Source organism: Penaeus vannamei, chromosome 12 (genome assembly GCF_042767895.1).
Source record: "Penaeus vannamei isolate JL-2024 chromosome 12, ASM4276789v1, whole genome shotgun sequence".
Classification (NCBI taxonomy): domain Eukaryota; kingdom Metazoa; phylum Arthropoda; class Malacostraca; order Decapoda; family Penaeidae; genus Penaeus; species Penaeus vannamei.
This window is the reverse complement of record NC_091560.1, coordinates 43,312,799-43,327,798: the sequence shown is the minus strand read 5'-3', so window position 1 is coordinate 43,327,798 and position 15,000 is coordinate 43,312,799. Positions and strand designations below refer to the sequence as shown.

Here is a 15,000-nt window from a genome sequence, read left to right as displayed (position 1 = left end):
AAAAATAAAAAAAATAATTAAATAAAAAATAAAGAGTATTACCCTCAAGCGATGACAAAAAAAAAAAAAAATAATAATAATAATAAAAAGTAAATAAAAATAGAGTATTATCCTCAAATAATAATAATAATAATAAAAAAAACATCTCCCAAGATCTCGTTTCCAATTGGTAAAAGCGAAATTCCAAAAGCAGGAAGGAGGAAATCTGAATACTTCCGTCACTTTATTTCTTTCTTCTTCTTTTCCAATATTCCGTGGTCTCTCCCCCCTCCCCCTCTCCTCTTCCTCCTCCTCCTCCTCCTCCTCCTCCTCCTCCTCCTCCTCCTCCTCCTCCTCCTCCTCCTTCCTTCCCACCTCCTTCCTTCCCACCTCCTCCTACTACTCCTACTTCTCTTCCCCCTTTTTCCTCTTCCTCCTCCCTTCTTTTCTTTCATCTTTTCCTCCTCCTTCTTCTCCTCCTCTCACCACCACCTCCTCCTCCTTCTCCCTCCTCCTCCCTCCCCCCCTCCTTCTCCCTCCCTCCTCCTCCTCCCTCTCCCTCCCCTTCCCCCCTCCCTCCCCCACCATTCCCTACCTCTCCCTCCTCCTCCCTCTCCCCCTCCTCCTCCCTCCTCCCTCTCCCCCTCCCCTCCCCACCATTCCCTACCTCCCCCCTCCTTCTCCCTCTCCCTCTCCTCCTCCCTCCCTCCCCCCACCATTCCCTACCTCCCCCTCCTCCTTCCTCTCCCTCTCCCCCTCCTCCTCCCTCTCCCTCCCCCTCCTTCTCCCTCCCCCTTCCCCCTTCCTTCCCCCCTATTCCCCTACCTCCCCCTCCCTCCTCCTCCCCTCCCCCTTCCCCCTCCCCACGCCCCACCATTCCCTACCTCCCTCTCCTCCCTCCTCCTTCCTCTCCCCCTCCTCCCTCCCTCTCCTTCCTCCTTCCTCCTCCCCATCCCCCCCTCCTTCCTTTCACCCCTCCCCTCCTCCTCCCTCTCCCTCTCCCTCCTCCTCCCTCCCCTCCTCTTCCCTCTCCCCCTCCCCACGCCCCACCATTCCCTACCTCCCCCCCCCCCAACGAGAGAACTCCGGAAGACAAACCAGAGCGTCTTCATTTCGCCGGAAACTTTTCCTCCCGAGACGAGATGGCGCCAACTGGAGACGCGGGAGGAGGCCATGACGTCACGGGCACCGGAGGGGGTGGGTGGGGGTGGGGGTAGAGGGTAGAGGGGGGTTACGAGCGAGAAGGGCATATCTCGCTTGTTGTTGTTGTTGTATGTTGTTGTATATCTTCTTTCTCTTCATCTACTTCTCCTTTTTTTCTTCATCTTCCTCGTTTTCTTTCTCTTTTAATTCTTCTTATTTTTTTTATTATTCTTATTGTTTTTTCTCTTTTTTATTACCAAATAGCTAGTAATCAGAATAATAATAATGACAACAGTTTTTATGAGAATAAACTCAACCGGAAGAACCATTTATGATTATTATTTATTATTTTGTTATTTTATTTTGATATATTTATTAGTATTATCTTAATAACGTTTACTTTCTCTTTCTAATATATATTTTTTTATTTACAGGTACGTCTTGTCCAGTGATAAGCCGTAAGTAAAAACCTTAAGACGGAAGTTAAGAAAATATCCTTAAGATGGAAGTGTAGAAGAAAATCAAAGATAGGAATTGGGAGAGAGGAGGAGGAAGAGGAGGAAGGATGGAGGAGGAAGTGAGAATCGGAGAGATAAAAATAATGATGAAGAGAGTAATCAGATTAAAGACGGTGATTAATCTCGTAGTGATTATGATGGTTATTGTGGTATTTAAGGGGGCAGTATCACCAGTAATGATGTAGATAATGGTTGTTGCAGTGTAAGAGCCCGGATGTTGGGCCCTACGAGACTTTGGTAGATGGCGAGCTTAGGGTTTAAGGTAGACAACCGAGACATCTTGACCCTATTCATTAAATAGTTAAATAGTATATATATATATATATATATATATATATATATGTATATATATATATATATATATATATATATTTTTTTTTTTTTTTTTTTTTTTTTTTTTTTTTTTTTAAGGTAGACAACCGAGACGTGTTGATTCTATCCATTAAATAGTTAAATAGTATATATATATATTTTTTAAGATAGACAACCAAGATGACTCTATTCATTAAATAGTTAAATAGTATATATATATTTTTTTTAAGGTAGACAACCAAGATGTCTTGACTCTATTCATTAAATAGTTAAATAGTATATATATATTTTTTAAGGTGGACAACCAAGATGTCTTGACTCTATTCATTAAATAGTTAAATTATATATATTTTTTAAGGTAGACAACCAAGATGTCTTGACTCTATTCATTAAATAGTTAAATAGTATATATATATTTTTAAGGTAGACAACCAAGATGTCTTGACTCTATTCATTAAATAGTTAAATTATATATATTTTTTAAGGTGGACAACCAAGATGTCTTGATTCTATTAATTAAATAGTTAAATAGTATATATATTTTTTTTCAAGGTGGACAACCAAGATGTCTTGACTCTATTCATTAAATAGTTAAATAGTATATATATATTTTTTAAGGTAGACAACCAAGATGTCTTGACTCTATTCATTAAATAGTTAAATAGTATATATATATATTTTAAGGTGGACAACCAAGACGTCTTGACACTGTTCATTAAATAGTTAAATAGTATATATATATTTCTTAAGGTAGACAACCAAGATGTCTTGACTCTATTCATTAAATAGTTATATGTTTTTATTTATTATTTTTTGAGGGGGGAGGGGGGAGATGACGAGGCAGAGAGCGGCTGACGGGGAGATTCGAAGTGGTGCGTGGCAAGCAAGGTCACGGCACGACCAGTCAGCGGGATGGTGTCGCTTCCTGCCTGGTCGTGGCTGCGTGGAGGAATCCTCGTGGGGAAGAACTCGGACTCGGGGTACGGGTGTTTTGTTCCCTTTTTTTCTGTTTTTTTTTTTTGTTTTTTTTGGTGTTTTGTTTTGGTCCTCGTCCTTGGTGATGTGTGGAATGCACGATGAACGGATGGCAACATGAACAACGAAGGGAAGGACAAGAAAACACATGGATATGCATATGCGTGTGTTAACGATGGGAAGGACAGGAAAACACGGATATGCACATGCGTGTGTTTCCCTGTCCTTCCCTTCTTTGTCCTTGGTCATATGTGGTTCTACAGTGTCCGAGGTCAGCGCCAGTTCTCCGGGCTTGGGGGCATCTCAGCGGGACTGGGTCACAGTGTGCTTGGCAGGGCGTGGTGGTGTTGCGGAGGCGGTGTATGAGTTCGTGTACGAGTTCGTGTATGAGTTCGCTTTCAAAGTTAAGCCACCGGTTGTAAGAGCCCGGATGTTGGGCCCTATGAGACTTTGTTAGATGGCGAGCTTAGGGTTTAAGGTAGACAGCCAAAGTGTCTTATCTCTATTTATTAAATCGTTATGTTTGCTGCTTAAATAAGTGTTTTAACCATTTATTAGATAGTTATATGTTGGCTGCTTAAATAAGTGTTTTAACTCCATTTATTAAATAGCTATGTTGGCTGCTTAAATAAGTGTTTTAACTCCATTTATTAAATAGCTATGTTGGCTGCTTAAATAAGTGTTTTAACTCCATTTATTAAATAGTTATGTTGGCTGCTTAAATATGTGTCTTAAATCCATTTATTAAATTGATTTGCTGGATGCTTAAATACGTGTCTTAAATCCATTTATTAAATTGATTTGCTGGATGCTTAAATACGCGTCTTAAATCCATTTATTAAATTTGCTGGATGCTTAAATACGCGTCTTAAATCCATTTATTAAATTGTTTTGCTGGATGCTTAAATACGCGTCTTAAATCCATTTATTAAATTTGCTGAATGCTTAAATACGCGTCTTAAATCCATTTATTAAATTGTTTTGCTGGATGCTTAAATACGCGTCTTAAATCCATTTATTAAATTGTTTTGCTGGATGCTTAAATACGTGTCTTAAATCCATTTATTAAATTGTTTTGCTGGATGCTTAAATACGTATCTTAAATCCATTTATTAAATTGTTTTGTTGGATGCTTAAATACGTATCTTAAATCCATTTATTAAATTGTTTTGTTGGATGCTTAAATACGCGTCTTAAATCCATTTATTAAATTTGCTGGATGCTTAAATACGTGTCTTAAATCCATTTATTAAATTGATTTGCTGGATGCTTAAATACGCGTCTTAAATCCATTTATTAAATTTGCTGGATGCTTAAATACGCGTCTTAAATCCATTTATTAAATTGTTTTGCTGGATGCTTAAATACGCGTCTTAAATCCATTTATTAAATTTGCTGAATGCTTAAATACGCGTCTTAAATCCATTTATTAAATTGTTTTGCTGGATGCTTAAATACGCGTCTTAAATCCATTTATTAAATTGTTTTGCTGGATGCTTAAATACGTGTCTTAAATCCATTTATTAAATTGTTTTGCTGGATGCTTAAATACGTATCTTAAATCCATTTATTAAATTGTTTTGTTGGATGCTTAAATACGTATCTTAAATCCATTTATTAAATTGTTTTGCTGGATGCTTAAAGACGTGTCTTAACTCCATTTATTAAATAGTTATGCTGACTGCTTAAATTAGTATCATAACTCCATTTATTTAATAGTTATGTGGCTGCTCCTGTGAGAGAGTCGTTCCTCCCTGGCTCCCCACAGGGTCTGCCTCGTCTACACAGTGGTCTAAAGATCGCTCAAAGTCACGTTGTTAACATTTGGCAACATAGTTCTTGCGGAAGAGATAGACGACACAACATTGGAATGTCTGGCATGGCAAGATTAGAGGAATAAACAGGGGAAGCAATGGTCAGGCGTATGTGCATATGTGAAGATACGTATGTGACAAACATGTAAGATTATATAAATATGTATCATATAGTAATTAGATATATATATATAGCTGGGTTACAAACAGTGATGAACGAAAAATCAAAAGGAATACACACAGATATATGAGTGTGTGTGTTTTATATATGTATGTATGCATGCATATATGAGTGTGTGTGTTTTATGTATGTAGGTATGCATACATGTGTGTGTATGTGCATTTGTTTATTTTTTATATTTACAAATACGTATACATACATTAGACAACCATTTCTGAGGTAAGAAAGTTTACGAAATATGATATGAGAATATTCCTGTATCAGAGCTTTTTTTTATCCGTCTCAAGCAGATCATTACCGTGTTATTCCTGTTTTGCTGAAAACTATTCTTTCCTTTTCTTGTTTTTTGTTTATTCTTATATTTTAGCGTAGACTGGTTTTTTTTGTCATTTCTTTATTTTGCTGGAGACTATTTTAGAATTTTGTTTTCGTTTTTTTTTCTGAAAAGATAAATATATATATATATATATATATATATATATATATATATATATATATATATATATATATATATGTTATTATTAGTTTAGAATTTTGTTTCTGTTTTTCGTTTTGCTGAAAAAGATTTAAAAAATAATCATTGCTTCGTTGAAGACTATTTCTTTGTTTTGTTTTCCGTTGTTACGATAAACCCTTTTTGTTATTTTTGTATTTATTATTATTATTATTTTTAGTTAGGGCGTCTTCTGTAGTGTCCTTAACTCTTAATACCGTAATTAGTTTAATCCTAATCCGCCGCGTCAGTACCGAAGACGACACCCTCCGCTGCCAGACGACACGACAATAATGTTCCGTAAAAACTGTCGTACTCACTATTCTGTCGCCACCGGTGTGATGTCAACATGTCGGAGAGAAGAGAAATGTCGCGAGTGAAATTCGCTCTTTTGGGAGATTTCATGTTTTTTTTTTCTTTCCTGCTTTTTTGTAATGTCATGTTTTTGGTGATCATATTTAAGAAACTATTTTAGACATCTTTTAGGTTTCAAAATATCTGTTATATTTAATGTGTATTTCATGAAACTGAGACTCTTACTAATGTTTTCATAATGCTAATTATCTTGTGCCTTTTTATCTCTGCACTGTTTTGCCTCCTAATTGTTTAAAGTGTTCTGTAAATAATAATATAAACTTCTCAGATGCTTCTGAAGACCACCTTTTCCTTCCCTTCATCCCAGACGTAACTACATGATTGAAGACAAGGCATTAAAAACTTATTCTTATTAATCAATTCTTTATGCCTCCCAATGTTCCCAAAATTGAAAACTAAGACTAGCATCATATCAAAGTAAGAAAGTTCGTATTTCTATTTTCTCTATAAATTTCTTCAAGATTATCCGTTTCAAATATGATTTGTTTGGACTCTTAAGTTCATGGACTGTCTCTTTAAATTTCTATCAACTCTTTGTGATGTTCCTGGTCCTGTGATATAGTGATGGTTCTGCCCTCTGCTGTTGATGTGAAGATCCTGGTCTCGTATTTCTGGGCGTGTGGGAATAGGTTTTAGAAATCTAAAGGGTGGGAGCCGAGGTATGTTGTCTTTTTATTGCTGAAAAATCTGTGGTATTTTTGAAACGTTTCTGTGCAGTGTTGCTCTTCACACATAACTGTTGCATGTTGTGTAGGGTAGCGTTTGGAGCAAGTCATGCACTCACACCTGTAAATAAGCAACACACTCATCCAAAAGATATCTAATCAACATTCACCCTTCATGTCCCTACGCATATGGTATAGAAGACATTTTTAAAGATATTACCCTAAAGATTTGCAGTCCAGGTATAAAATTTACTTAAATAAATAAACCTTGCAATTTGCATTCAGACACTGCATTGTTAAAAGATTTTTCTGACAACTGATATTAATTTTTTATAAATTGGAGAAAAAGTGATTGTTATAGAAAGTTGTAGTCAGTCACTCAAGGTGCAGTTTGATCTTCATATGATAATAACAAGGCACAGGTAGGCTTACTTATAAGGGAAACATGATTATTTATGAAATATTCTATTTGCTTTCATGATCTTATATTTATAGTAGTAAAATGGGTAACTGCTCTAACAACTATAAAACCAATCTTTATTTCAATGACACTCAAGTACAAAAATGACATTCGCCAATTAATATCTATCGCGGTTTCCTCGGACAGCTGTTTGCTGCGTTGGATCGTGTTGGAGGGAAACATGTTTTCTTCAGGAAGCTGTTCAGGAGGTCCATAGAAAAGTATACTTGTTGGTTTTGAAGTAAAGTAGTTGAGAAAAACTCATAATTCTTCTTTAAAACACTGGTTCATATTTGATTTAAAACCTCAACTTGCGTGACCTTGACCATATAATTTTTGTTTCACTAACCTGGAAATATGAGTTCCATGCCCGCAGCCTATGAACTTCAAAGATTCCTCGTGGGATTATATCGGTTTTTTATATTCATTACCATAAGTTATTTCCTTTATCAGAATATTTGATCATTTGTGTAAATATATATAATTTCATTTTCATAATAAATACCAAGTATGAAAATTCTAAGACGATCGATGTTATTGCCGAAAATAACTCTGAATGGCAACTCAAGCGATGGCAACCGTGGAGTTCATGACGGACACGTGACGTGGCAGTACATGATTGGTGGGATTAACTTGTCGCTTCTGCGCATGTGCAGGGTTTTAAAATGAGCTTAATAGTAAAGCCTGGTCTAGAGGTGCATTAAAAGTTGATCTGGATTAAACTTTAATACTGGATTACCTTTTATGGCACGTACAGTAGACGCCCTTAGAGAAAATAAATACATTTTCCTCTTTATTATTCAAAGAATAGAGAGAAAGAGTTTTGACCAGATCAGACGCTCTCAAAACATCAAAGAATATAGACTAACATTATCCTCCATATTTCTTATAATTATATTTTGAAATGTTGATGTTTTAAAGCATTTTATTTCTTCGTTATGGTTGAATTTTAGTTTACAGTCGATGGAAATCATAATGTTAAGTAATTTCAAAGCTGGTTGTTACTAGGGAGAGTGAGAGAGAAAGACGGAGAGAGAGAGAAAGAGAAAAAAGAAAAAGAGAGAGAGAGAAAGTAATAATAATGATAATAATATAAAACTTTATTTCCAATGTGCTTTGGGTATTCACTACAATATACAAATATATATCATTATAATTATATATACAGGTGCATATAGCATATAAAATGAATGCAAAATATGTTTAATTAAAAAGGATTGTACATTATTATCTGCTTAATCGTAAAATTATATCCAAAAAGATATAGAAGAGATTTTCACATTCTTTGCAAGATGCAATATTTGATGTACAAAATTATCACAGTTCAAGTAAGTAATCACATATTCATATATTGGTTCAATTCTGTAAGATAGGATTGATTTAAGTTGTTAGTATATATTTAATATAATACGTTAGACTCCTTGCTACGCCTAAAATTATGGCCATATATAAAGAAATAATAAAATGGCAAACACACACATATAAAACATATCACAACACTAAAATACATATTTAACAAGTGCTGAAATACATATTCAACATAGAATTATATAGAATATTATATGTTCTAATCTTACTTTTAAATAGTTTTTATTAAAATAAATATTGGAGTAAAAGATGATATTTATAGTGGCATTTTACATCACAGTTTATTATAGAAAAGTTTAAGATTTAGATTTAGTCATGTAATAGATATTTCTATAATTTGTCCTCAAAGTAAATATTGGAATATAAGGATATTTATGGTGGCATTTTACATAACAGTTTATTATACAAAAGTTCGATCTAGTCATGTAATAGATATTTCTTTAGTTTGTCTTCAGAGGCAGAGAGTAAAGCATTGTTCTTTATTTGTTGCCTGAATCTGATTCCATATTTGTTGGCAAATATAATCTCACCGTTATCCTTTTTGTGCCTTCTATTGCATTTGTTCATTGTTCATCTAAGTTGTTTCTTTGTCTCGTAATTGTGCCTGTCATTTCGCTCACGGTATAAACACAGCATTATTAAACAGTGAGGAATTATTAAACAATGAGCATTATTAAACGGTGAAGTTTTAAACAGTGAGGGAAGCGCTGGTGCAAGCTTTTAAGAGATTAAAATAAATATGTCGTGTATGTGTTTCTTATTTATATTTAACCATCGCAATTGTTTTTTGAAGCTGGGGTTGCGAGTCATATTTACGTAAGCCACCAATGGCAGCGTTAGCAGTGTAGTTGTGTAACCTCTTTCAGTCTATTCTCGAGCAATAGTTGATAAGACTGAATACTAATGATTGTAATACTATTATCCCAGTTGAATGTATAAAAATTGTCTCTTATTTTGTTCAGATAAGGGAGAATACCATTAATTTTTCTACTTAGTTCATCTGCGTGAGAGTTAAAATATCTATGTTGATTGAAATAGACTCCTAAATTTTTTTTGTTACCACTGTCTTAGGTCGTATACGGTTGCTGTTGAAATTTATTGAAATATCATCTGGCAGTCTTGAGATTAGGAGTCGAGAGCCAATAAAAATACATCGTGTTTTGTTTTTGATTCAAATGTAAATCATTCCTCTGAAGATATAACTTGAAACAGCTGATCGGGAACTCTCTGCCCTCTCAATCAATGCTGCAGTATTCTCAGTATTTCCATGCTCTCTCAATCAATGCTGCAGTATTCTCAGTATTTCCATGCTCTCTCAATCAATGCTGCAGTAATCTCAGTATTTCCATGCTCTCTCAATCAGTGCTGCAATACTGTCAGTCTCTCCAGTCAGCGGTATTTGGGTATCGTCAGCGCATTCAACACCCAAGCAGACATTTCTCGCGGTAGAAAGCACATTCCCCATTCACACAGACAAAGATCTCTTGCTCAGATAATTGACGGAACCAAAAAGAATTGATGTCCATTTTTTGACATTTGATTAGCATATTGTGGTTTACACTATCGAAAGCCTTTGGTAAGTCTAGGAGAATAAGGAGAGACAAAATATTATCTATATTATCATGTATTTTGTCTGAAAGCTTAATTAGGGATGTGTCTGTACAAAGCTGCTGACGAAAGCCGTGCTGACGTAGAATATTTTTTTTTTGTGAGTCCAAGAATGATAACAACTGTTTAGCATTTAAAACATTTAAAAAAATATTTTGGAAAAGATTGGCAAGAGGGAAATGAGCCTGTAGTTGCTTACATCTTTTTTGTCATTACCTGTCTGTAAAATAATTACATGGGAAATTTTTCATTGGTTAGGGAACAGATTAGTGGCAATTGAGGTGTTTACATTCATTGCGATATAAAATACAATAACTGGCAATGCTGTCTGAGCAGGGGAGAGAGAGAGAGAGAGAGAGGGAGAGAGAGAGAGAGAGAGAGAGAGAGAGGGAGAGAGAGAGAGAGAGAGAAAGAGAAAGAGAAAGAGTAAGAGAAAGAGAAAGAGAAAGAGAGAGAAAGAGAGAGAAAGAGAGAGAAAGAGAGAGAAAGAGAGAGAAAAAGAGAAAGAGAGAAAGAGAGAACGAGAGAACGAGAAAACGAGAGAACGAGAGAACGAGAGAACGAGAGAAAGAGAGAAAGAGAAAAGAAAGAGAACGAGAGAAAGAGAAAGAGGGGGGGAGAGGAGAAAGTGGAGAAAAAGGAGAGAGAAAGAGAAAGAGAAAAAGAGAAACCAAGAGGAAGTAGTTTCGACATCAGTATTTAGGTTAATTAATTCTTGCAAATGGTTATGTATATTTATATCCATGAACGTCTACTCGTCTGTCCCCTCTGTATGTGCACATGTACGTCTGCATGTGTAAAAAAAAAAAAAAAAAAAAAAAAAAAAAAAAAAAAAAAAAAAAAAAAAAAAAAAAAACCTGATACTTGGATTATATTTATGATTCATTTCCTCCAAAAAAAAGTCCATTTTAGACAAGCTATTAATACTCAGGTAATACTCAGGTAATGATGATAATAATACTAATACTTCTTGAAATTACGGTTAGTTATGCGTATTTTTGTACACATGTGTGTTTGTGTGTATCTGCTTATCAACATTCTCTCTCTCTCTCTCTCTCTCTCTCTCTCTCTCTCTCTCTATATATAAATATATATATATATATATATATATATATATATATATATATATATATATATATATATATATATTAATGTATGTGTATTTTTTGTATGTGTGCGTGTGCGTGTGTGTGCGTGTGCGTGTGCGTGTGCGTGTGCGTGTATGTGTATGAGTGTGTGTATGTGTGTGTGTGCAGCGTGCAGATAAGGGTTAGATAAACAATGAGAAGTAGAAGCAGGGTTAATGAGGAGAGAGCAGAGAGAAAGAAGGGGAGGAGGAGGGGAGGGAATGGGTGGAGAAGGGGTAGCTAGAGGGAGGGAGGAGGGAGGGAGGGAGGAGGGAGGGAGGGAGGGAGGGGGTGGAGGGAGGGAGGGGGGAGAGGGAAGGGGTGGAGGGAGGGGATGGAGGGAGAGAAGGGATGGGTGGAGGGAGGGAGGGTGGGAAGGAGATAAGGAGGGGTGGGTGGAGGGAGAGGAGGGAGAGAGAAGAGGGGATGGAGGAGGGTGGGAAGAAGAGAGGGAAGGAGGGGATGGGTGGAGGGAGGGAGAGAGGGAGGAAGGGGATGGAAAGCAGGGAGGAAGTTTATGCACGGAGGTGTTGACACGAGTGATGCAGCACGTGTTGGGGAAGCTCCTAGCCTCGCCTTGCCGGTCAGTCTCGCCTCCAATCGGTCAGTAGCTCCCGTTTATTGCGGCCATTAACACGTGGCTTTCCCGCTCTCTCTCTCCCTCCCTCTCTCCCTCTCTCTCTCACCCTCGCTCGCTCTCTCGCGGCCAGACGTGCTCCACCAGCGCTCGTGTCCGTGTTCGTGTTCGTGTTCTGTCACTGATATTTTGTCCGTGTTTTTTTTTACGGGGTTTCTGGTTTAGTGGTTTCGTTCGTTGAGTTTTTTTATGGTTTGTTTATGTTTGTGCTTACGTTGGTGAAGATTGGGAACGGTAAAATCGACCCGAAACCTGTGGAATCTGTGAAATCTGTGAAATCTGTACCCGAGCGTCTTCGAGTCACCCATAGGAGGAGGTTGGGCGGGGTTGGGGGAGGAAAAGGAGAAGGGGGAGGCGGAGAATCGCGGATAACTACCCTCCCCCCCCTCTCGCCTCCCCTTCCCTCTCTCCCCCCCGCACACGAGCGACGTCTATACACCCCCCTCCTGCGACGCCCATTCACTGCCCCCCCTCCTCTCCCGTCCCCGTGAGGAGGAGAAGGGAGCATGAGGCGAGGTCTTCCCCATGGCTTGTTCTTGGACCCAAGGTAAGAATGGGAATAGAAGAAAAGGGGAGGAAGAGGGGAGATAGATTTATGAGGGAGTGGGTGGGGTGTAAAGGGAGGGAGAAGGAGGAAGAGGGAGATAGATTTATGAGGGAGTGGGTGGGGTGTAAAGAGAGGGGGAGGGAGGGAGGGGGAGATAAATTCATGAGGGAGAGGGTGGGTGTAAAGGGAGGAAGAGGGAGGGAGGGGGAGATAAATTCATGAGGGAGAGGGTGGGGGTAGAGGGAAGATGGAGGGAGAGTAGGAGTGTGGAGGGGGAAGGGAGCATGGGGAGGAAGAGGAGGAGGATTTGGGGGAAACATCCTGAGGAGGAGAAGGAAGAGGAGCAGGAGGAAGTTTTAGGGGAGAGATTACACTGTAAGGGAGAAAGGGGCATTGGTTAAGGGTGCCTCGTATGCCCAAATAGGAAGAGGCATCGGTTAAGGGTGCCCCGTATGCCCAAAGAGGAAGAGGCATCGGTTAAGGGTGCCCCGTATGCCCAAATAGGAATAGGCATTGGTTAAGGGTGCCCCGTATGCCCAAATAGGAAGAGGCATTGGTTAAGGGTGCCCCGTATGCCCAAAGAGAAAGAGGCATCGGTTAAGGGTGCCTCGTATGCCCAAAGGGGAAGAGGCATTGCTTAAGGGTACCCGGTATGCCCAAAGAGGAATAGGCATTAGTTAAGGGTGCCCCGTATGCCCAAATAGGAATAGGCATTGGTTAAGGGTGCCTCGTATGCCCAAAGAGAAATAGGCATTGGTTAAGGGAGCCCCGTATGCCCAAAGAGAAAGAGGCATCGGTTAAGGGTGCCTCGTATGCCCAAAGGGGAAGAGGCATTGCTTAAGGGTACCCGGTATGCCCAAAGAGGAATAGGCATTAGTTAAGGGTGCCCCGTATGCCCAAATAGGAATAGGCATTGGTTAAGGGTGCCCCGTATGCCCAAATAGGAATAGGCATTGGTTAAGGGTGCCCCGTATGCCCAAAGAGAAAGAGGCATCGGTTAAGGGTGCCTCGTATGCCCAAAGGGGAAGAGGCATTGCTTAAGGGTACCCGGTATGCCCAAAGAGGAATAGGCATTAGTTAAGGGTGCCCCGTATGCCCAAATAGGAATAGGCATTGGTTAAGGGTGCCTCGTATGCCCAAAGAGAAATAGGCATTGGTTAAGGGAGCCCCGTATGCCCAAAGAGAAAGAGGCATCGGTTAAGGGTGCCTCGTATGCCCAAAGGGGAAGAGGCATTGCTTAAGGGTACCCGGTATGCCCAAAGAGGAATAGGCATTGGTTAAGGGTGCCCCGTATGCCCAAATAGGAAGAGGCATTGGTTAAGGGTGCCTCGTATGCCCAAAGAGAAATAGGCATTGGTTAAGGGAGCCCCGTATGCCCAAGTAGGAAGAGGCATTGGTTAAGGGTGCCTCGTATGCCCAAAGAGGAAGAGGCATTGGTTAAGGGTGCCTCGTATGCCCAAAGAGGAAGAGGCTTTGGTTAAGGGTGCCTCGTATGCCCAAGTAGGAAGAGGCATTGGTTAAGGGTGCCTCGTATGCCCAAATAGGAAGAGGCTTTGGTTAAGGGTGCCTCGTATGCCCAAATAGGAAGAGGCTTTGGTTAAGGGTGCCTCGTATGCCCAAAGAGGAAGAGGCATTGGTTAAGGGTTCCTCGTATGCCCAAGTAGGAAGAGGCTTTGGTTAAGGGTGCCCCGTATGCCCAAGTAGGAAGAGGCATCGGTTAAGGGTGCCTCGTATGCCCAAATAGGAAGAGGCTTTGGTTAAGGGTGCCTCGTATGCCCAAAGAGGAAGAGGCATTGGTTAAGGGTGCCTCGTATGCCCAAAGAGGAAGAGGCATTGGTTAAGGGTTCCTCGTATGCCCAAGTAGGAAGAGGCTTGGGTTAAGGGTGCCTCGTATGCCCAAAGAGGAAGAGGCACTGGTTAAGGGAGCCCCGTATGCCCAAAGAGGAAGGGGCATTGGTTAAGGGAGCCCCGTATGCCCAAAGAGGAAGAGGCATTGGTTAAGGGTGCCCCGTATGCCCAAATAGGAAGGGGCATTGGTTAAGGGAGCCCCGTATGCCCAAAGAGGAAGAGGCATTGGTTAAGGGTTCCTCGTATGCCCATATAGGAAGGGGCATTGGTTAAGGGAGCCCCGTATGCCCAAAGAGGAAGAGGCATCGGTTCAGGGTGCCCCGTATGCCCAAAGAGGAAGAGGCTTTGGTTAAGGGTGCCCCGTATGCCCAAAGAGAAAGAGGCATTGGTTAAGGGTGCCTCGTATGCCCAAGTAGGAAGAGGCATTGGTTAAGGGAGCCCCGTATGCCCAAAGAGAAAGAGGCTTTGGTTAAGGGTGCCTTGTATGCCCAAAGAGGAAGGGGCATCGGTTAAGGGTGCCTCGTATGCCCAAAGGGGAAGAGGCATTGCTTAAGGGTGCCCGGTATGCCCAAAGAGGAATAGGCATTAGTTAAGGGAGCCTCGTATGTCCAAAGAGGAAGAGGCACTGGTCAAGGGTGCCCCGTATGCCCAAAGAGAAAGAGGCTTTGGTTAAGGGTGCCTTGTATGCCCAAAGAGGAAGAGGCATTGGTTAAGGGTACCTCGTATGCCCAAAGAGAAATAGGCATCGGTTAAGGGAGCCCCGTATGCCCAAAGAGGAAGAAGAGATAGTCAATGGTACTCATACTTCGAGAGGAAGGTACTGGGCTTCTCTCCGGATCTAAAATACCTCGAGTCCGCCATTAATAAAAGTCTATAAAAGTAGCTTAATTTCCGTGTTGTGGAGTGAGAAACCTCGGAGAGTTAAATGTCAACGGAATTCCTGGCTACAA

The 15,000-nt window shown here is 39.9% G+C and overlaps 1 protein-coding gene across 7 annotated transcripts in view; it reads left to right on the top strand.

The window, feature by feature from the left end:
• The window catches only part of Mgat4a (alpha-1,3-mannosyl-glycoprotein 4-beta-N-acetylglucosaminyltransferase a), a 192,801-nt gene that overhangs the window by 107,692 nt on the left and 70,109 nt on the right, over positions 1-15,000 (top strand). For 2 of the 7 annotated variants that reach the window (XM_070128327.1, XM_070128326.1), the window contains exon 1: positions 2,850-2,932. The exons of 3 other annotated variants lie outside the window; for them this stretch is intronic. In XM_070128327.1, coding sequence (XP_069984428.1) covers positions 2,865-2,932 — 68 coding nt within the window. In that variant the 5' untranslated portion in view covers positions 2,850-2,864. Of the gene's footprint in view, positions 1-1,561; positions 1,581-2,849; positions 2,933-12,146; positions 12,203-15,000 lie in introns of those variants that run through there. 2 more of the 7 variants (XM_070128335.1, XM_070128328.1) reach the window with 2 other exon arrangements.